General features: G+C 39.3%; 1 protein-coding gene across 9 annotated transcripts in view; it reads right to left on the minus strand.

Annotated features, from left to right (window-relative positions):
• Positions 1–1127: 1127 nt before the first annotated feature.
• Positions 1128–23643, minus strand: part of pbx3b (pre-B-cell leukemia homeobox 3b) — a 77904-nt gene continuing 55388 nt past the window's right edge. For 2 of the 9 annotated variants that reach the window (XM_047381335.1, XM_047381336.1), the window contains exons 3-11: positions 19369–19610; positions 17380–17570; positions 15217–15352; positions 14390–14419; positions 9393–9558; positions 7501–7578; positions 6955–7067; positions 6084–6173; positions 1128–2751 (exon numbers count right to left, since the gene is read on the minus strand). In XM_047381335.1, the coding sequence (XP_047237291.1) occupies positions 2659–2751; positions 6084–6173; positions 6955–7067; positions 7501–7578; positions 9393–9558; positions 14390–14419; positions 15217–15352; positions 17380–17570; positions 19369–19610 (1139 nt within the window). In that variant the 3' untranslated portion in view covers positions 1128–2658. The remainder of the gene's footprint in view (positions 2752–6083; positions 6174–6954; positions 7068–7500; positions 7579–9392; positions 9559–14389; positions 14420–15216; positions 15353–17379; positions 17571–19368; positions 19611–23643) is intronic. The other 7 variants (XM_047381337.1, XM_047381338.1, XM_047381339.1 and 4 more) reach the window with 5 other exon arrangements.

Below are 23643 nucleotides of genomic sequence, written 5' to 3' on the forward strand. Positions count from 1 at the left end.
TTCTGTCTTTGTCCTGTTACAACCATAAACTTTAAGAGAGCCTAACATAATAATAATAGCCCATAACTGTGAAGTGGAGGAAAATGATGCATGGGTTTCATTTTTGTTTTCAAAAATATAAATCTGAAAAGTGTGATGTACATTTGCATTGAGCTTCCCTCAGTCAATACTTTGTAGAACCATTAAATCTTGCTCAGTCAGACTGAATTTTGTGCATCTGTGACCATACATTTTCAAGTCTTGCCACTGATTCTCAATTGGATTAAGGTCTAGACTTTGACTAGGCCATTCTAAACTTTGCTATAATGTAAAACATTCAATTTTAGCTATTGCTGTCTATATGCTGGTTAAGGAAACCTCTACCAAGGTCTGGCACATTTTCTGCCAGGATTGTACTGTATTTAGCTTCACCTCTTTCCATTAAGTCTGAACAGCGTCCTGCTGAAGAAAAGCATCCCCAAAGCATACTGCTGCAAACACCATGTTTAGACCATGGGGATATGTTCAGGCCGTGTGGCATTAGTTTTTCACATGTTGCTGTGTCCTCCAAATGGCTTGTGATAAACAGTGGCTTTACTTTTGCATCTCTTCCATAATGGCCAGATTTATGGAGCATGCAAGCCTATAGTAGGTTTCTATCACTGGATTGTATTTAGGGAAATAAGATAATAGGGTATAGACTACAAGCACGTCACACATTACATATTTTCTTTGTGAAAACTTTTGAAAATCATGTACCATTTTGTGTCACTTTGCCTTAATGCTCTAACATTGTGTTGGTCTATGACATAAAATCCCAATAAAATCATTTCCTTTCTGACTTTAACATAAAATGTGAAAAAGCTAAAAAGTATGAAGAGCTTCACAAGGTTCTGTACATGATTAATATGTGATAAAATGGCCTGAAATTATATGTGATTCATTTATTTGTTTTGCCCCTACAATTATCAAACAAAAGGCATTGTTTTGACATTGAAAAGATAAAGAAGCATGTTAACTTATTTCCTTTGTCATTATCACTCCCTACAGTTTTTTTTGTGTTTTTGAAGGCGGTTTATAATTCAAAAATAAAAATAAATAAAGTCAACCTCTCCTGCTTATGCAACAAACAAACAGAAATTCCTCGGTGTCATGAAAGCAAAAAGGTTTATTCATGTTTGAAATTACACAACTACCACAAGGAAGACTTTTCTGTCCAGGGTGTAGTCTGGTTAGAAAGTAACACTAAACATCTTTAATACATTAGAATCACTGCCACAAATCATTTGTCATGACTTTTTTTTCAGTTTCAGAATCACCTACAATAGAAAAAAAGAGAAAAAGAAGTCTTGGACTCTGTTGAACAGAGCTGAAAACGTACAGGTCTGAATACTGAAACCTCTATGCATTACACTTTTTATAGTGATTTTTTTTTCTTTTTTCTGAATGATTTAGTAACAAGATGAGCAACATTCAAAATGTTTTTTTTTTCTTCGATATTTACAACAGTTTTACTGTTTGTTGTTTACCACCTTCCTCGATAAAAGCCATCAACCAACAATTTCTTCCCCCTATCCCCATCTTTTTTCCCCCATTGTGTTAATATTGTTATTTTTATTTTTTGTTTCATTTTAAGTTGCAGTACAGCAACGCAATTTTATTAAAAGATTAAAATATACATTAGATTACATAGGGAATGAAGAGTTTACACTGTTGCGAGATGTAATCAAAATAAGTAGATTAAATCATTAAATAAGGACCAGAAAGAAAAGAAAACTAAGAAAGTATGGCGGTGATCTTGTTTAGAGGTAGTAAGTGAGCACTCTAAGCTACGGAAATGATGCAAATGACTGGTTTCTATGAATGAGGTAAGAAAGTGGCGTATTGATTGGTTGGATGTTTAATTACTCTTAAGCTATATTATGTACAACGTTTCCAGCATAATGGGGCGGGCTCCTGTGTGCCGTGTCAGGATGATCTACTGTGGGGGGAGCTTTGTTGATTCCATAAGCAGTAAAAAAAATGTTTACATATGTACAACAAAACGTCAAATTATAAAATATGGAACTGTGTCACGTTTTAGTCAAGTGATCAATCATGTATCTTTACGTTCCACTGTTTGAAAGTCATTTTCTCGCAGTCATGTACACAGCTGTGAGACAAAAATAAATCTTGAAAAGTAACCGCAAAGCTGCCACCGAGCTGTCAGCGTGAGCATTGTCGAGTCGCCGGACAAGGCAGCAAGCACATTAGAGTCAAAGGAAACAGCTGCATTAATTGAAAGAAACGAAAGAGAGGGCTCAATTATCAAAATGGAGAGCGGCAATCAAATCAAGAATCGAACAAGCGGGCGTTTAAAATGTCATAAAATGTCATCCTGTTATTTTGAGCAGAGCAAGAGATAATTATCCTGAAAGTTTGCCCAGTGATGTTGGAGGGCTGTTTGTATTTTTACATGTCTGTGTTCACCACTACAACAAACGAGAAAAAAGCATGGTGATTACAATTGATTCATGAAAGAAAACACTAAGCGATCAGGAAACTTTTGGTGTCCATAATGGAGGATGCCATGTGCACGTGTGCGCTGCAGTCACAGAAAATCTTAAGGATTTTTTTTTTCTCTTCTGTTTTACAGGAAATAAAAAAGTCCATGCTGCGCTGCAGGGGAAGATGCATTTTTCAGTTTGAGGTGTCCGAGTGCACACTTCCAGGACCTTCTGTAGGAGAGATCACAGAAGATGGAGTCCTTGCATCTTGCCATCCTCCATTAGCCTAGGACACAAATAGAAAAATGTCAGTTAGAAAGGCTGCAACGACAAAAGGGAACGCTTCAGAAATGGAAGAGAGGGCGAACATATGATATATAGGAAAACACATATTTGTCTCACTAATGTGAGATATATATGTCATATTAAAACTTATAGTCACACCTATAAGTTTCAGATCAAACAACCTTCAAGAACAAATGAGAAATACAGTTATTGACATTATTAGTCTGGAAAGGGTTACAAAGTCATTGCTAAGGCTTTGGGACTCCAGCAAACTACAGTGACAGCCATTATGCACAATGGAGAACACATGGAAGAGTGGGGTGGAAAAAAGAACCAAGAACAACATTTAAGGCATTGTGGGCCTCACTTGCCACAGTTAAAGTTGGTGATCGTGATTAAACAGTAAAAAAAATAATCCTGCTCTCTACCAGAGAATTCTGTTGGAGAATGCCTGGGCATAATTTTGTCACCTAAAGATCAAGCACCTTCTCAGCAGGACAAAAATCGTTCATCGACAAATTCACCACTGAATGGCTCAAAAAAGGCCTGGTCAAAGTACAGACTTAATCTGGCTGAGATGCTGTGGCATGAATTTAAACTGGTGGATCTTGCTCGAAAACCTTCCAATGTGGCAGTATTAAAACAATTCTGTAAAGACGAGTAGCCTAGAAACCCCTCCAGAATTGTGAAAGACTTATAGCCACATATCGCAAAAGGCTGTTGGTGCCCAGTGTGGCAGCCACCCTTAAGTTTAGTGGGAAATCAGTTTTTCACAGAGATCCAGGTTGGTTTGAATAGCTTTTTTCCCTTGATATATTAAATTATCTTGCAAAACTTCATTTTGTATTTACTTAGGTTCTTTGTCTGAGATTACAATTAGTTTGATGATCTAAAACATTTACATTAGGTGCAACCAAAAGGAGAGAAGTCTTTCAAGAAGACATCTTAAAGTAGGAAAAAACTGTATTGTGGAATTCTATCACTAGATATGGTGATGCTTTGTGATTAGTCCAGTCTTTGGATTACGGCAGCATCAGCAAAGAGACACCCGGAAACAAATTTGTCTCTTGTCCGTACCAATGGGAGCAGTCCCAGAAATGAGTGTCTAAGCAGTTTTCAGCAGCGGCCGACAGCTTGTCGCTACATATTCTAATGTCAGTCAAGAAGAGGGAGGGCTCAGTCGGGTGAGGTGGGGAGAGCTGAGTGAAAGTGACAAGGCAGGGCCTCTCCAAGAGAGCCAGTCCTAGCCAGCCTGACTATGCTTCGCTCTAGGCGTGACCTAGCCTTTACTGGATCTCTCTACGTCACAATCAACAAAGCTAAAGGTTAGTCTCTGCAAATACATGAAGAAGCTGCTGGGTGGATTGTTGTTGAAAAAAAGAGGTATATTGGAGCTTTGCTACAAGAGTTATCAACCTGTTTTTAAATCTTTGTATTATTTTCAGACATAAAATAGTACTAATTGATGTATCAGCCTGCTCTGGTGAACCATCAGATCTACACAGCACATGGAAGTGAGAAACCTTGGGAGAAAGTAAAAAACACTTGATCCTGTTTGGAGCTGACATGCCAACATAGCTTAAAGCAATACAGCCACAGGAAAGCTTGAACAACACTAAAACCCTGAACTCCAAAAAAACAAAAAAAAAACGGCTGCCATTATTTGTTTACATAAAACATGCAAATGTTTTTCACTGAAATCCTCCTGTAATTTTCAGTAAGTGGTAAATGTGTTATTTTATTTTGATGCCTCAGCTCCAAGTGATATTTAAGTGTGTGTGTATACATTTTACCCAGCAGGCATACAGTAACAATGTAAGGGAGCGGCTCTGATATACTGCAAAGAGAAAGCTGTCGGATACTATTTCTCTCTCGCTCTCTCTTTTACTCCCTCGTTCTTCTTCCTCCCTCATCAAGAAAATTAATCTTTACTCTAATGGCTTCAGATTATGTGTTGCTTTACAAAAAGGCGGCATATCAAACCTCATCAGAAAAGATGAAATTCATGTCTGGAAAAGGCTTCGGGCCATCACATGTTCACATTTTATAATGAGGAGAAGTTCATAGGAAATTCTCTAAAGCATTTTAAAACAGCTGAAATGCAGTGAAATATGCAGCAAGCTACTTATTTTTTAATCTAATTCTAATTCTGAGACAAAGTCATGAATATAATAATATCAGGTGATAGAGTGATGAGGAATCATCTGCTGGGGAAGCAGCATCAGAGCCAGGGACTTAAAAAAGCTCAACAAGCTGATAAAAAAGGCTGACTCTGTTCTGGGGACTCCTCTGGAACCTCTGGAGATCATTGTGCAAAGAAGGATTCTTCATAAAATGAAGAACATTATGGAGAACCCTGAGCATCCTCTTCATGAGACTGTCCTACAACAACAGAGTGTCTTCAGTCAGAGGCTTCTTCAGATCTGCTGTAAGACGGAGCGCTACAGGAGATCCTTCCTGCCCACAGGCATCAGCATCTACAACGGCTCTTTGAAGAAACCTTCATAATATGAGCTACAACAACATTTAATTTCCCTTTGGGATTAATAAAGTATTTTTGAATTTGAATTGAATTGAACATTACACAGATCATTCTTTGAAAGGGTAAACAAATGGCATTTAGCCATTCTAGTTTTATTAAATATGAAATTTCATCATAAAAGGGATAGTTCAGTATTTTTTGAGTGAGATTCTATTAAAAACGTGTAAGCATTTAATATTTTTCTTGCAGTGGATAACTTTCTTGCTATCTTGATTTAGTATTAACCCAGATTAGTTGGTCATAGAGCCTGGAACAGCTAGTCCAAATGGGTCATCACCAAAGAGGACTTCAACCACCTTTAAACATCTCCCAACCTTAAAAATGTTGTGATGCGACAAAAATGAGTGCCGGCAAATGTTTTCCTCGGTGAAACATACTGAGAAATAAGGTGTATCTGGGTAACTTCGTAACATTAAAGTAAAGCGAGTACGCTGTAAAGTACTTAACATTATTTCAGCATTTTGCACTGCTTTACTTTTACATTTAACAGTTACTCTAACTAACGCTGGAAACGCTTCAAATGTTCCGCTTTTAGTTTCATGGACACTTAAAGCTTAGAGATCTTGAATTCACAGGATCCAAAATATGTATTTAAGATGGTAGATGTCCGCTTTGGTCTTGACCCCTCTTGAACTAGCTGTTAGCTTCCACCTTAGCATGCAGGTACAACAAATCTGGGATTATAATTAAATAGACTATCTACTATCCCTTTAAAAGTGCATTTAATGATGAAAACAGTGCTACAAAAGGTGTTGCTGATTTAGTTTTTAACCAGTGGAGCTTAAACTTACATTTAGACCATGTGGGCTATAAATGGTGTTTCTTCCTAGAGCATCATTGTATCCTGCCGTCTGACTGATAACATGGTGCAGGGTATCCACCTAAAGGGGCAGAAAAGGTGCAGAAACTGGTCAGTATGGTCAGTCTGTCAGCAGTCCAAACACAACTGCAAACATGCTATGTGAAGCAAGAGACACTAACTTGTGTAGAATCAAAAGCTTTGAAAACAGACTCTCAAAACAGCCAGAGTTCTAGCTAGTTAACACAGCTAACATATTCTCTTATGAAATAAAGCACATCAATGTAAGAGCATGCTCAGATCTGGACTGTAGCTATGGGTTGTTAATAAACAAGAAAAATTATAATGAAATAATCAAAGAAAGCAACATAGCACATTTCTAATGGCTGCTTTAAAAGAGTTAAAACTATATAGGTCGATAATAAACTCACAAGATGGAAGACATTGACCACAAACAATAACAAAACAGGAGGACAGCAACACAACACAGGAAAAAAGGGAAAAATAGTACCAAAGAAACCCATTATCAAACCCAAGAGCCCAAGTCAAAGCCAAATGCATTCATAAAATGTTTGCAACCAAGAAATTGTTTCCTGGCATGGTAGCAGTGGGGTGGGGTTATATTTTGGCTGCCAAAATATTCCATCCAAAGCGAAATAGTCAGTAAAAACACTTCATACAGTCGGATATTATTGGAGGGTAATTTGAGCTGCCCTCGAATGAGCAGCATATTTTTTTCCTTATTTTCTATTTTTGGTTTAGTGTGCTTTAGACTGCACTGTGGATGGCTCAGTACACAGGCAAGACAAGGACAGCTCTTTTTTGGTGACATCTCAGGAACTGTCCCAGATTGTTGGTCCTACCTGTGACTGTACATTGGCTCCGACTTGTGCCCCTTGGTAAGAATCCCCATTCAGACTCTGCATGCTCAAGAACATGTCCCCAGTGTTTGGGAGGCTAAAAGAACCTGAAGAACCTGGAAAGGGAAGATGTAAGTGGCTGAATACATGAGCGGGCTATAAAGGGAGAAGCACAGACACACACCTGCCCACGCAAAAGTGACACAGACTCACAGCACGCGTGCGTCTGTAAAAAACAAACCCAACTCAGGCAGACAAGTATACAGAAGAAAGTCTCCACAGAGCAAGCAACTACGATGGCAAAGGAAGGGAAGCAAGGAGCCAAACAGAGGAGGTACGAAATGCAGAAGGACCAAATATCTCATGACGAATGTGGTGAACACAAATGGGATGAGGATCACACGACACACAGGGGGACCGACTCTACATGTGGTTGGGTTGCCTAAGCTCCCAATTGTTCCACATCAGCTACTTCCAGGCTAAATCTGACAAGGAGGCATCGTATGGTATATGACAAAGACAATAAGAAGCTTATGAAAAGAGCAGTACCAGTAAACATGTTGCTTAAAAGAGTGTTTTTGCTCTCTGCAGAATCCAGTTGAAACTCTTCATCTTTCATCTGGAATCCTGGGTGCAAGAAAGAGGGACCACTTCATAAGCTCACCACATCCCAACGCAGGTCAACCAAGTCCAATCTCAGTTAAACATTACTTAATAAAAATGACATCACATACCCATCTAGGCTCAATATTTTTATAACTATACAGTGCTGTCAAAAGTATTTCCCCCCTTACAGATTTTGGATCAATCAAGTTTAAAATCAGAAAAAGATAACCTGAGCAAAAAAACAATTAAGCTTGAAATGTTGATTTAATTTTTAAAGGAAAAAAGCAATCCAAACCAACCTATATGTGAAAAAGTAATTGCACCCTAAACCTCAACCTTAACTGGCTATGCCAGGCTCTGTGGTAACAACTGCCATGAACCAGCACTGACTCTTTCCATCGCAGTAGATTTTTGGCTGACTCTGCCTTACACGATTGTTTCCATTCAGCCTCGGTGGAGGCTTTTTGAGCATAAATGGCCCGTTTAAAGTTATGCTCCAGCATAATGCCACTGCATCCTTGCCAGATTTTAATCCGATTAAGATGCCTTGACAAGGCCACTCCAATAACTTTTGTCTACTAATTTTGTGTCCTAGGCTAATTTTGTCTACTTTGGAACCATTCAGAAATGTACTTGTAGGTCTGCTTTGGATCAATGCTCTGCTGCATAAGTATGGTTGAGTTTAAGGTTTCGAACTGATGGCTGAATGTCACCAGATGTAACAGGATGCACACCTTCTAAAAAGTTAAACTTTTGTCTCATTTTAAATCAATCAAGATATTTTTGGGCAAATGTGAGATGGGTCTTTGTGTTCTTTTGGTCAGTGGCAGTTTTTGCATTGCAACTCTTCCATAGATGCAGTTTTTGCCCAGTGCCTCTCTTTAAAAAATGAAAACTAATCTAAAACACTGCAAGTGAGCCCTGTAGTGCTTTATATGTTGTTCTGGGTTATTTTTGTGACCTCCTGGAGGAGTCATTGGTACACTCTTGGATTAATTTTGGTAGACTTGGCACTCCTGGCAGGGTTCCATTTTTCTCCATCTGTGGTTAATGACTCTACTTCATTGAGTCCCAAAGCCTCAGAAAGGGCTTTGTAACAATTTCCTGACTGATAGATGTCAGTTACTTCTTGCATTTATTTAGGTTAGGGCATGATGTGTTGCTTTTTTGATCTTTTAGCTTACATTATTGCAGATGGGTTCTATTTAAGGAATTTCTTCACATACAGGCAGTAATCGAGCCTGGGTGTTTTCCGAAAGTTTTTTCCCGTTAATAAATTAAGTCATCATTTGAATATTGCTTTTTGTATTTACTAGTAAAACATTTCATGATCTGAAGTGTAAAGTAGTCCACAAAGTCTAACGTAAAAGCAAAAACAGAAGAAATACTTTTATCCTGCACTGTAAACTCAACATAATCCCATATTACTCTTGATAAGATGCCCCCAGCAATTATGTTTGCTTTGTTTATTTTTAAATCTCAATCTATTCAGTGGGACTACATACTATACCTTACAAATGATAAGAAGCTGACAAAGTCAAGGGAAAACAAATCCCATGGCATCATTTTGTATACTCTCACTTTTTTCTTTATTGCCCCCAAAATACATGTGTTCTCAGTTCACAAGTCAGGAACGCTCTCTTTACGCATGGGTTTGCTTGGCATCAACTGTCTTATAGACAGGAGACACTGTGATCCCCAAGCTGGGGGAGCCTGTCACTCTTGCCAGTGTGAATGGTGCATGAGTAAATGTGGTAGAAAGGCAGCAGGTTCAGGACTGAGGCTGAGGACAAATCCTTTAGTTTGTTTTTCTTTCTATATACAGGAATGCCTACCAGAGTTGGGAGTGGTGGGGGAGTTGGCCTGGCTGTTCTGCACTGCAGCGGCTGCAGCATGCGCCGCATTCACAGCAGTCTTGGCGGCATACAGGTTGGCCTCTTCCTGAAACTTGCCAATGTTTTTCTTGTACCGGATCCTTTTGTTGCCGAACCAGTTGGATACCTGCATGTGGGAGACAGCAGAGGGAGGAGGAGCAAGAGGAGTCAGATGTCAAGCAGCCACAGCAGCGTGCATTCAGCAGTGTGATTGTTTCAAGATGTCATGTTTAGGTCCATCAAGTACCCAATTCCCAGCCTCTGCAGCGATGTCCGTCGGGTACACAAGCTAATTAAGCTGTAATCAGCAGCCACTTGTGTTTTCTTATGGTTGGGAGCATGACACACTCCCACATCTGTCTCCTGACAAAATTAAAACACAAGAGGCTCCTATTGCACTAACATTAAAGTCAGTGTGACAGAATTTCTCTATCTGGACAGGTTTTAAAGACTGGTGAAAAGTGAGTGACATTCAGATTTTTGTTCTCTAAAGAATGCCTTCTGATTCCACTTCAGTGCCTCTAGTTGATTGATACCTCATGCAAATGCTGTTTCTTCAAAAAATAAATGGAATCATGCAAGTTGGTAAAAAAAAAAGCTCTAACACATTTAGCTTGTTTAAGGCAACATGTCAGATTTCAAATAAACACTGAAAACAAATTGAAAAAGCTGTAAGAAAATTACAAAATGATCATACTTGTCTAAAAATATTGGCGCATTATTCAACGTTCTTTTTCTGGATTGATAATATTTTATTTATAATATGAAATTCAAACATCAACACAACATTTTTGTGTGTTTTTTTGCATGCATAACTGGTGATTTGGAGAATTTTCTCTTAAAAAATTCATAGACATGTACAGGAGAGTAAAGAGCTGCAGGTACACAAAGATAAAAAAACAAAAGTAAAATAAAATTTTAAAGTTTTGTGCATATCAGCTGTGCCTAACCTGATATCAAGGTTTGGTAAAGTTATAGTTCCAAAACCGCTAAAATCTTCTGTCATGCTGCTGCTGAAGATTAAACTTCTTTTCATAGGTTGTCAAAGAAAGTGAAACAATGACTAAAGTTTTCCTGAACTTTATAGAGCATAGCATAACATAGTGATGCCCCTCTCTCCCCTGTTGCTGCACACGTCCACTAATGTGGCCGAAAGAGGGCCATTTTAACCTTTCCGTCGCATAAAAGAAAGACAAATTTGGCTGTTTGAAAATATTTTCAATATGGTTTAAAAAACCAGTTGGCAAGCTACGAGTTACATGTTTGTCAAGCAGGTAGGCTACCTGAGTTGATAGCCCGACTAACTGAATAGATAATATCAGCTTGTTACGCTTGTGTTAGTTTTTTTCATTTTTTTATTACTATTAAATATTATTTATTATTTCAATATAAATAAGTTACTCTATAAAGATCCAAAAAAGGTGGATATTCTGTAAAATAAGCCTTTGAGTGTTAATCTTATAATTTTGTTATGTATCTAAGTCAAAATAACAATAAATATTACAGATTACCTTTTTACAACCTTAATATTACACATTATTAAAAACATGTATTTTTAGTTCTGCTTAAAGCAAAAAAAAAAGATTTTTTTTAATACATTTTTGTTGTAAATTCTTATGTAAATTGTCCAAAACTGTGGCATTTTTATTTGGGGCTACCATAAAATAAGAATTTCCTACCCACCGATGACTGGCTGTGGCTTTTGTTTGGTTATCTTAAAGTTACCAAATGTTATAACAGTTTTTTATTTTTTCGTTTACTTTTTTGATTTATTTATTTAGCAGCATGAGTTAGCATGAGTTAGGGTTAAATAACTTGTTGCCATCTGAACCACAAGAATCTGTGCACTACATTTCCATGTAGAGGCTTTTATATTTTCACCTAGTTAAATCCAGACGGTGTATTTCTTCATTTATTTTGGGAGGTAATGCAGGACTCAAATTTCAAGAACAAAATATGGTCAAATTAAAGTTAGAATTTGGTTGTAGCCATTTCTAGTGCAGACTTGGAAGTATTCATTTTATTGAAATGATGACATCCACAATCATACACTGAAAAGTTGCATGAGTTGTGAACCTTATGTGTGAATGCTTGCTCTGCAATAACAGCAGAATAATAATGAGATGATGCTTGTTTTTAATGGCCCTATAAATTAGAGTGTCTTGTCACTGTGCTGCAGCCCCCCTCTCAGGCCCTTGGAGCCCACGGCTGGACCAGCCAAAGAGCAGCTGCCCCTAATGACGCTTTATTTAATTTCCACCCATGTGCTTAAATTTTAATATCCCTAGCAGCCTGCCAATGCCGCGGTGTAAAAACTGACTGGATTTGCAGGACATCAGATCATTTCTATCCTGCACGTCTCTGCGCTCTAAATCTTTAATATCTAGGCAATTAAAATTAATGACCATTCAGGCGAGGCCCACAGTTGGCAGGGTTTGCTTGACATCAATTGTTTGATGGGTTTACCTAGAGGTTAAACTAACAAGCAAGGTTTAATTGGAAGCAATGAAAGCCCTGGCCATCATCCTTTTTACTTAACCTGCTTACAGTAGATTGTAGGGCCAAACACCGTGCAATATTCTCACTCATTTAGATGGCTTGCATTGTGGCCACAAACCAACAAAAATCATAGAAAGGTTTTCTAATGCTTATCAATCTGCTTAATTTAACAAAATGCTCATGCAGTGTATTAAACAAATCCACTTTTATGAAAAGGAAAAAATATTTATATTATCCTTTCATGAGCAGGCAATGCACTACTTTAACAAATATTATTACAGCAATGTAGGAAACAGCCACCAAATTCTGCAGGAGACTGACTGATTCACACTTTAAATACTGTTTTGTATTATTTTTTTTTTCCTTCTTCTTCTCCATTATGACCTCTTTAAAGACACTTTTTTTGTCTACATTTCTCTGGCCTGCACACTTACTCTGGCTTTAGTTATCCGTAAGTTTAGCTAAACAATGAGCGAATGCACTGCAGTGCATTCCCAACTAATTCCCTTCAGTCATGTGGGAGGCAGTGCATTCACATCACTTCTGTGTTTGGAAAGAGTCAGATTGTGAGACTGCGGTGCCTAGCATGAGCTTCCTAAACAACACTGATTGTAAAGGACAAAGCAGACTTCTTGCACAGACTTGATAATATTGCATGGAATGATTATGTTTTGGAGACTAAGAAGCTGTTGTTAATAATTCTAACTATTTTAGCTCACTTAACTTGGCATCTACATTTTCTGGACATTTATGGCAACCATTAACCCTATATGACAGTTTCTGGTATAATTAATTTTTAATCAGAGAAACAGCCCTCCCAACACTCAGTAAGTCATTGTCAAACAAGATCAGAATAAACATGCCTATTTAAACTTCACTTGCACTGAAAGCAGGTTTAGGAACTCAATGTAGAGCTCCAATCACAAATTAACATCAACTGTGGCCTCTAAAGTAGTCTAATGCCATGCTATTTGTTGCAACACAGAAGCAAAGTGACCTGCATTTATAGATCTACTGAGGAGAAGTGAAATCATTGCTGAACTTCAGTGATTTGTTTTAAAGGAGCAGATAAATTAAATCAAATTTCATGTCTGGTCACATGAAACAGAATCACTGCCAAGTATTTCTAAGTTGAAAACTGAAGCATTTTAAGAGCCCATGAAAAAAGATAGATTTTAACTTGGCATTTTAACTGCATGAATCAAGGCTTTCTCTCAGGGATGACATGTGCATATCACAGACATTTTAAATGATCCCTGCTAAACTGATGCTGGGTGTTTCATCAGCGATGATGCATTGAGCAAAGCCACAGAGTGATATTGGCATACCATACACAACGGATGGTGTTTACTGGATGAACTACGCGTGCAATCAACGAAGCAGCACAAAAAGAGCTACTGGAAAGTTTGAAAGATGACTCAGCCAGGTCTTCAATGCGACCACAGTGAAACGTTTGTGACTCTGAAAGGGTTCAGTCGCTGTGACTGATTACATATCTCACCCAGCATTATATCAAGTTTCTAGATTTTTGAATCAATTATTACCAGCCAGCCATATTATTGCTAAATTAAAGAGCTATTTCAAATATTTATTAATCAGTCTGCAGTGCCTTTGATCAACTTTAGTTCAAAGTAGTAAACCTGTCCTTAAAATTTCTATCTATAGTTGAAGATGCATGAAACTTTTGTTCTATTTTTCAGGCATCTAGAATTAATCCCGTATTAAAGCAACAGTTTTTGCACTAGTCAAACCTAGACTGAATTATTCTGCACTATTCAAGGATTATTTAAAAGACAATTAATATATATAATACTTGTATTGTATTATTGAAAACAAAAAAATAGATTTATAAAAAGTGTTGCTAAAATCTAGATGTATTGTTGTGCCCCAACTAGAATGGGTCAGTAAGACTGTCTGGCATGCACTCTTCAAGAAGAACCTTTCAAATACTGTCTGAGTTCAGGTACTTTGAAAAAAACAACTACTAGAAAATGTTAACACAGACTGAGTCTTTCTTTCACTCAAGTGCAAAGAAACAGTGCCCTATGTGGAGAAACACATAGAAAAACACAAACCAAAATAAATTGTAGCATTAAATAAAATTAAAAAAGGAAAAACATAAAAGTAATCAATAATGATAATAAATGACTAAAGAGGAATATGACACATTGTTACACACAGTATGGTGATTACGTGGGTGTGATGCAATTATAGATCTTAGAAACTTGCAGGTAAATTGTAGGTAAATGCTGAATAGTGTCAATCACTCTTTAAATGTAAAGTCAAACTTCACATTCTTTTCTCTATCATTAGCATTGATCCATGTGTGAGAGGGGGAAAGGTTCTGTGCAGTGGAGAAAACTGTAATCCTACAACATTCAAAAAAATAAATAAATAAAATTAAAAGAAGGAGGTTCAAAGAACATGAAAACAGTGGATCAGGAGAGGTTATGACATACCTGTGATACTGTGATGGTGCTTCCCACCCCCTGAAGGCAAAAAAGAATGGGCTTTTACAGTATCTGACTCTTCACGACTACACTCAATATACCCCCTCCCCACACACACAAAACACTGCAGATAATTGTATAGATTCATGTTTCCATGTTATTGTGTCTCACGAGGACAGCCACAGAACAACAGAGGATAAAAATCTTTATAGTAGTCACAATCACAGCAGCACAAAAAAAGGAGAGCACAGGATAGTAATACTTTGGATGTGTAGGAGGGGTGTTAGATGTGAGGGATATTGCCTTCAGGTGTACCCAATGAGGAGGCTATGATATATAGAAAGAGGGAAGGCCTCATCTTTAAGTGTAAGGTATAACAGTGAATTAGCAGGCTCCTGCCAGGCCACTTGAAGGTAAAACATACCCAATTTCACCAAGAGTTTTGAAGCACCAGCCTTTAACTGCTTTTCTTAAAGTAATGGATGATGCCATTTTTATCTCCCCAGCTTATGACCTGAACGACTGACCGGGCAACAGAGAGAGAGGGAAAGAGGAAACATGGTGGACGGGAATGAGAAGGAAAAATGTCAGGGGACCCACAGTAAGGAAGGACAGCATAGTGCTATGATTGAGGCTAAGATGATATAGGCCTCCCTTCCCCGTGGCCCTGCTCTGACTGACTGGGACCAGCCTTGACTGAAGCATCATTAGGCAGTCACAATGTCAAGGTTAGCAGAGGACATTGTGCCTCGGTGGTGTGACCCACTGTAATGATCCCTCTAGGCTCCCCCATCTCATTTTGCCCAGCAGCCCACTGTTAGAGGGGCGCTACCCACCTGGGAAACGGTGATGCTGCACTTCTTGGCCAGCTCCTCTTTAGCTTCCTCACTCGGGTATGGGTTGCTGAGATGCGAGTAGAAATATTCGTTCAAAATTTCTGTTGCCTGCTTGCTGAAGTTTCTCCTTTTTCGCCTGAGCAGAGAGCAAAAAAAAAAAAAAAAAAAAAAACAGACAGAGAAAAGCTGGTTAGAGAGACCAGCGTGAACCTGTCCATTTTGGACTGCACAATCAGTCTCACACATAAATGGTGCAAATAATGAGGAATTGTTTTTAAGTGCCTACGGGAGCAGAATATTGTGTCCAGGACATAAAAAGAGCACACTCGGACCCCAATAAGCTGACACACACAGTCTCAAAACACATACAGTGTTTAATTTGGTCTGTTGTTCTCCAATCTCCAGTCCAAGCGTGTAATGTGGAGAGTTTAGTGCAGCGGATGGGTGGGCTTCGTGATGGAGAGCAAAAGCCCAGTCGGAGTGCATCTCGGTGCATTATAGAAATCAGGGCATGCACAGTTGAGCATTGCTCCTGAAGTGCCACAGCCCTGGGTTCAGTGGCAAAAACAAGGAAAACTCTAACTAGATCTGGGTCCCATTCCCTCCGAAGGGCACTACTTATCATGTTGTTAGGCATTTGCTTATTTTGCCTTGTTTATCGTGCTCCACGCAGGCAGCGGGCAGCAAATGTGCTTCCACTCGGCTTGTTTGGCCAGAACTTGTGCTGCTCTCGGCATAGCTCCATATTGCACAGTTACTGTTAGTGATTAGAGTAATCAACAACACCTGCGGATGACCTCCCTTCCATCCATTACACATGACTTGGCCCCCATTTCATTTGGTCTTAACCGCTCTCAGGTGTAGGGCCATGATTGTCTTCAAAATGGATAATGCATGGAACATGGATGTAATTAAATTCATGCATCTCTGTGGTGCTCATACTGTGTGTTGTGCTAAAAAGGCAGGGATAACTTCAGACCTGCTCAAAAGTCTGCAGAAACTCCCCCGCCCACTGGGTTTGCTTATGTGGGTCATACAGCAGCAAAAGGAAGTTTTTGAATACCTAATACACAAATAATCTATGGGTATAAAAAGGTTACACCTGTTAAAATGCCATGTCTCTGTTACATAAAAGAATTACATATATCCTATGTAATTTTACTGAAATCTGTTAGAGGCAAACATCTAAAAAAATTTTAAAAGTTACAACAACCTGGTTGCCAAAGTGTGCACCCTTTTAAACTAATTCTGTATTAGAGTCGATCAGCATTTCACATCTTGACTTGACAATGTTTGACCACTCCGGCTTCCAAAAGTTCTGCATATATATCAGACTGTGTGGACGACTCTTGTGCACAGCCAGTTTCAGGTGACCTAAAAGATTTTCTGGCAGATTTTGTTCTGGACTCTGGCTAGGCCGTTACAAAACTCTTTGTTTTCTTGTTGATTTTTGGTACTGGAACGTACTGTGGTGTAGAAAAATTAAATCCTTCTTCTTCAGCTTTCCTGCTGATACCTGAAGGTTTTTGGTAAAAAAAAAAAAACTGATTGAAATTTAAAATTATTAATGATTTCTTCCACCTTATTAAAAAGTCTAGTTCCACCACATCAGTGCTCGACGCTGCCTCCACCTTTCTTAACTGTGGGCATGGTGTTCCTTGGATGATGTGGTATTTTCTTTTTGTAACAAACATATCACTTAGAATTGTGGCACAAAGTTGAAGTTTGGTTCCATCTGATCATAACAAATTCTTTCACAAGGTTTTGGGAAACTTTAGCAAGGCCTGAATGTTTTTTTTTTTTGTAAGACAAAGCTTCTGTCACCTAATTATAGTCTTTAGCTCAGACATATGGAGAATACAGAAGATTGTTGTCCCATGTAGGTCACAATCAGTAAAAACTGAATTTCCACTAGGTACCAATATATAAGGGTTGCACAATTATGCAACCAGGTTATTTCAGTTTTTATTTTTTAGATTTTTTTTTTCTTTATTTGATGTGTTTTTCGGTTGATCAATGCATGATATAGATCACAATAAAGGTTGAAAGTGTTCTGAAATTATTTTTTTTAACATCACAAAAACCTGGCATTATATCAGCAATGTGTATTCTTTTTATATACACCGTGCCCACATGTACGCTAAACACACCCAATCCACAGACCTGGCATCAAGGAATCTGGAGCGCAGGATCATGACAGCCTCGCAGGTGCTTTGCTTCAGTTGCATCTGGATGGAGCTGAACTTGCGGTGGATTATTCCCACCATGCGCTCAATCTCTTTGGGCGATATGGGCCGCGTGCGAGACTGTTCCCTCAGCAGGTTCATCACATGGGTGGTGAACTCGTTACATGCCTGAACGGAAACAGAAAGGCATAAACAACCAAAGTGAGTCATCTGTAATCACAAACATTAAAAAAAACACCGATTGATTTTCCAACAGTTATTTAAATTTTTCATTCATCAAATTAACTTCAGCAGAGTGCTTTAGTACTCATGTGACTCTGATGACATAATAGATGAAGTCATCTTTCAATAAGTGCACATTTGCAATTTTTGCTTGGCCATGGCACAGAGTGAATTCAAACAGACTTCCGTTATACCAGTAGTTCATACAAGATTAATTAGAATAACTCATTTACGCAGTGCACACTTTAGCTCATTACTCTAAGTAAAATTCGTTAAGTATTTACATTTAGATAATTAAAACATGGAAACACCCTTAAGAAAGATGCATTTACTCCGGGCAAAGTGTTGTGTGCCCCTGCACCTACTCTCGCAAAACACAGAGTAAATTAGTCTAATTTAGCTCACTGGGTTGCTGAGGCATCACTGTTACACCTTTTCTTTAAACCCATAATGCCTCAGTGCTTAATGGGAGGCTCAAAGTGCAAGGTGAAGGAGCTGATCATACTTTTTATTGAACAAAGATGACGAGTACAATCCTTGGGATCTCTATGATCATCTACAACATAGTGCATAGTACTGCAATTTATTTTCCGGAGCTGTTCTCTCTCTTCATATTACCAGGAATGTTCACAGTAATGGAGGGCATAGCAAGCTGCTCTCACTGCAGTAGCCTAAACTCTGAAATACATCTCAACATTCACCATAAAGAAGTCATGTAAATGTTTTAATATTTAAAAAGAAACATGGATAAAAATGTTCTTTAACTACATAAAATAAAAAAATGGACTATTCCACATTTCGTCACTTTACAACTATAAACCTCTGTGTATTCTCTGGCATTTTATGCAATATACCGACACCAAGTACAGGAAAGTTGTGGTCCTCAAAACCTTTTAAAATCCAGTGAACCAACTGCTTGCAGAAGTCACGTAATGGACTACACTCATCTGTAATTTAATCACAGTATGAATCCAGCTGTTTTGTAAAGGCATAAGAGGTTCGTTTGTGAACAAAAGCATCAGGAAGACCAGGGAACAGAGCAGATGTGTGAAATGAGGTCAAGTTCAAAGCAGGGTTAGGTTATAATAGGTTATGCCAGACTTGAAACATTTCACAGATGACTGTTCAATCCGTCATCTGAAAATGGACACAACTGCACAACTGCAAGACAGCCAACTCATGGCTATCAACCTGAACTGAAAGGCTGGACAATGAGAGCATTAATCAAAGAATCAGCCAAGAGGCCCATGGTAACTCTGGAGGAGCTGCAGAGATCCACAGCTGAGTTGGGAGAATCCATTGACAGCACAACTATAAATCTTACACTCCACAATTTTGATAAGAATGCCATAAAAAGCTAAAATAAAAGTGAGGTCATTGACACAGCAAGCGCGTGCAAGACGTTGCTCTGTTCAGATTAGACCAAAATTGAGCTTTTTGGTCTACATGGCAAAAAACAATGTGGTAGAAAATTAACACACCATTTCCAAGGTGATGGCAGAATCATATTGTGAAGATTTATTTTTTTCAGCCAAAACTGGGAAGCTGGTCAAAGCTGAGGGAAAATTTGGAAAAAAAGAATGAAAACCTTCAATCTGTTTCCATCCCATTTTGACAAATTGTAAAAATGTTCAGATGTTTAAATACTTGTGGACACTGAATGCTGGAATAAAGCAAAAGATCAATCCTGACACAAATCCCTGGGAAGAACATGACCCTGGAATTTGCAAAGACCCCTCCTTACCTGCTCGTATTTCTCGAGCTCTGTGTGGTAGATCTGTCTGATCTGTGTGAGTTTGGCTCTGTAGTCAGAATGTTCAATGGAGTTGTCGGCCGCTCCGCCCGAGGCTGCAGCTGCCGCTGCGGCTGCAGCGGATCCGCCACCTTTCTCCGGTCCTGCCACTCCCTCTGCCAGCAGCATGTTGTCTAAACGCATGAGCTGGGGGTCTGGAGGGTCCTCCTCCTGGGCACCCCGGATGCTGAGACCTGCAGAAGCACAAAAAAGAGCAAACCTTCAGCAAATGCCATTCAGAGCAACAAAAAAACTGTATAAATTTTAGAAAACATTGACTGAACAGTCAAGTGCAATCAAATGCATTCTGTCTATAGTCTCCCATGCTGTGATTTCTACCTCATAGCTATGAACTGAGCGCCTCATGTGAATGTGTTGTGTTCCTGTCGCCCGCATCTATGTCTGTTCTCTTTTATTTACTCACTGCGCTGCACACTGTGTGTACAGGAAAGCTGACATGACAGCAACATCCATAAACTGACAATTGCTCAATAGTAAAGTGGCATTTCTACTCTGTGAAAGGATGCTAAACAGGAAGCTATACCTAGTCCAAGTGTCTCTGTCTTCCACAAACCGACTGTAGGGATCCCCAGAATCTTGAAATGTTTTTTCTAATTTGGATTTGTTTTATTTTCTGTATATTATTTTCTAGCCCTATATTTTGCTGTATTAGAGAATGTAATAAGCACTGTGTGGGTAGAATAAAATCTTCATACAGTAAGATTAGCACTAAGTTAGTCATAAGCAAAGGGCCTATTTGTGAAATCTGTTTTTGCTCACAGATCCTGCTGTTTGTTTCCTTTGGTTGCCTGTCTCTGCAGCCCCTCAGCGCTTCGTAATCACACAGCAGATAGCATACATTCACACCTGGGTGCCCTGGCATTGCAGCCACAACACCAGGGCTTTCCAGAGAGTAAACAAACACAAAAACACTGCGGGTCAAAATTACAGCAAAAACCAAGCACGAGCCAATCCAGTTTGGGTAAGTGGATAAAAAGGTGGCTCAATAGGCAGTAAATACTGAGTGGCCACTCAAACGTTATGATTGCCAGAGTTGTTTCGATTCAATAATCCCTCTTGCAATTCAGGGATTTTCAACAGCTCATTACGGCTTCATTAAGATATGCACAGCCCCTGGATTCTAACTAAGATGATTAGAGGCTCTATTGTATTAGCCAGTGGGCACGAAATCAGAGAAGCCTTAATACCAATCCTTAACCGACTGACCCCTCCATCCATAGGCCGTGGCGGTTTTTTATATGGTTGATATGGCTCACTGCACAGGGTGCCACAGCCTGGGGGGCACAACAAATAAAGTTTGAGGCGAAACAAGTTCTATATGACTTATTTGGATATCTACTAAATGAGGGTGGAGCATTGTCTCTTGGTGTTGTGCAAGATATGGCTATACACCGACGCTGGCTAATGATGCTTAAGATGGTATCTCTTACGCAGAGCTAAAAAAGTAATTTCACAGTTTTTTAAGGAATCTGGACAGCAATCTATTCTCTCTAGTCCAAACTCATACTTACTCTGGTTAAACCTGAGCTGAATAGTTGTGTACTGAAGACAGATTATTTGAAACGAAGTTTGAGATTTTATAAAAGCTGACAAAAGCGATAGACGTTTTTTAAATACTTGACTTGTTAAACCTAAACTTAATCTGTATAAATTAAAAGGAGAATATTCAAAACACAATTTGTGAATTTTGAAAACCTTCTTCTATTTGTGAAAACAAAATAAGGATTCAGGTTGGGTGGTGCAGGATGCCATCCATGCAGGAACTGCCACTGTCCACAGGAGTAAAAACACAACAGAAAACAACGCCTTTCCTCTTGTGTCCTTCTTAAACAAAAACAATCTTGGGATAAAAAATAACAGCAACAGAAAAATCTAGGCAACATATTGTGGCCTCCTCGCCCCTGTTGGTGTTTTGTTCGGTCACAGTGCCAGCAAAAAACAAATTTGCCTCTATTTATGGATGGGCTGGCTTCAAGTCTTTTAGGTGTAATGGTGTGAGAGGAGTGGATGAATGTGCCTATTTGTGTTGGAGACATTGAGATGCTGGACAGGGCTCCATCATGCTTGCAGAGCCAAGCCATCCAAGTGGACAATCTGCCACTGCTCCACTAACCCCCGTCCACATCACACTGCATTTGCACATTACTCCTGACTCCACCGCTTTCTGCTCCAGCTTGTTGTGCAGCATGAAACAAAAAATGGGCACGTAGCTCAAATGTTGATTGACCAGACGCCTGGCTACATACCTCAGCATGCTCTAATAGCTGGTGGTTTATCTGCCATAACAGTTCATATTTCCTAATTTGCTATTTACTCCCACTCCCCGCTTCAACCGGAGCTCAGCAGGCCACAGCTATTCCTTTGTGCTGTGTGTGGTGGTAAGTAGGTAGGTGCGTTTTTCATGTCAGGTATATTAAATATAACTCTGGGACGCGGCGCACTATTCCACACCAAACCCAGTTGTCACTTTCACTCCACTCACTCTACATCCAGTGGAAAACACAGCTGAGGGGAATTTACAGGGCTTTTCAGCTAAATGGGCATAAATCACTGGTTTCATTCAAACTAAATAATCACAGACCATAAAGAGCTACTTGTCTCTCGCCATGAATTACCACCAAAGTTCCTGCACGCAATATTGTGGCCATTTGCGGCAAAACATTGGAAAGTGACATGTAATCCTGTTATTTCACAGACATGTGGAGTGGCCACGACACTTTTATCATATGTGTCCATTTCTATTTGGGAAATCAGCGGGATAAAAATGATTACTCCACTGCTCCGAGAAGCAGACAGCCCTGCAGGAGTCCGCCAAGGGTGTGTTTGTGCCACAGCAGCTCAAGCTGGTCATTCATAACATGTGTTGGGAGGGACAAAAGCACCAAAGAAATTACAATAAAAACTATACAAGAAGCTCTATCTCTGTCCCATACTGTGAACCTTTGTTGGAGGAGCTAAAGATTTAGGATTCACTGCTTAAGCTGAACATCATCACACAGCTCCACAATATAACCTGCAGCGAGATAATATCTTTAATTTGCTGTGTGGCAGACAAATCTAACTCACAATTCCAGTTGTATTTCATCGTCGCAGAGCTGCTTTTCAGCTCAAATCTTTATCCTTTTATGGTTTTTTTTCTGATGATATGGGTATTAAAACAAGTTTGAGTTCTAATCCACCTCCACAGTCAAAGTGGGATTAATCTCAGTGCAAAGGGAGAGTCACCTTGCTAAAGCCTGCGAGTGATGAGAACTTAAGAATGAAAAATCGATACATGGTGCAGTTATTTCACATGGGCCACAATGATGACGCCGGCTCAATTAATTACCAGAATGCGTTTAAAAATGCAAAAATGAAAAGGAAAATCAGAAGTTATATTAATAATGATGCCACGTGTCCTTAATCGGCCTCATCATTCTTTCAACAATACAGGTGGGGGCCGCTGGGAAAAACCACATGCATGCATGATTGTTCCTCATTCCTCATCTTTGATTGAGACAAAAAGGGAACACTGTGATCAATCCAAGTCTATCTGTCAGGGCTGGTTCCCCTATTCATTTTGTCCAGGTTTTACTGCAACTATCTGATCCAAAGTAAGAAGTAAATTTGACAGATAAAGACAATGCAGCTCTTTCCTCTTCCACCCCCAGTGCTCTCTGTTTATAATCATTTCCGGTTCAAGGCCGTTGTCTCGTACATCACTCCCTGCTTGAAGCCCTGACAGTGATATGAGCAGCGCCTCGGGCCGCTCTCCTTTCCTCCCACCTCCTTTCCCCCTTGTGCCCTCTTTTATTCTGTGGCTTAGCTGACCTTTGGCCTGCTGCTTGTTTACTCTCATCACTGAAGTGTGAGCAGGAGAGCCATAAAGGCAGAGCCCTGCTGGGTTAATGTGGCCTGCTGAAGAGGAAAGGGGTTCCTCAGGGCTTCTCCAAACTCATTCTGTGGCACTTACTCCACTGTCAAGCCTCAAGACAACATGTTGAAAGAGAGGCAGCCCTTGCAAATAAAGCCTGAGATTTATTTGGAACGTTCCTGTTTCAATAACTTAAAGCTTTTTTTGAGTTTCTCTGTAGAAGTGACATGATTTTGCGAGTATTTCACCCTCTAAGATTGTGACTGTTTCTTCCACTTCTGTCTCCAAAACAGCCTGTTACTGGATGTGTAACAAAATCTTGCAATATTAACATTTCTATTTCTCTATAAAGT

The sequence above is a fragment of the Girardinichthys multiradiatus genome, chromosome 12 (assembly GCF_021462225.1).
Source record: "Girardinichthys multiradiatus isolate DD_20200921_A chromosome 12, DD_fGirMul_XY1, whole genome shotgun sequence".
NCBI lineage: Eukaryota > Metazoa > Chordata > Actinopteri > Cyprinodontiformes > Goodeidae > Girardinichthys > Girardinichthys multiradiatus.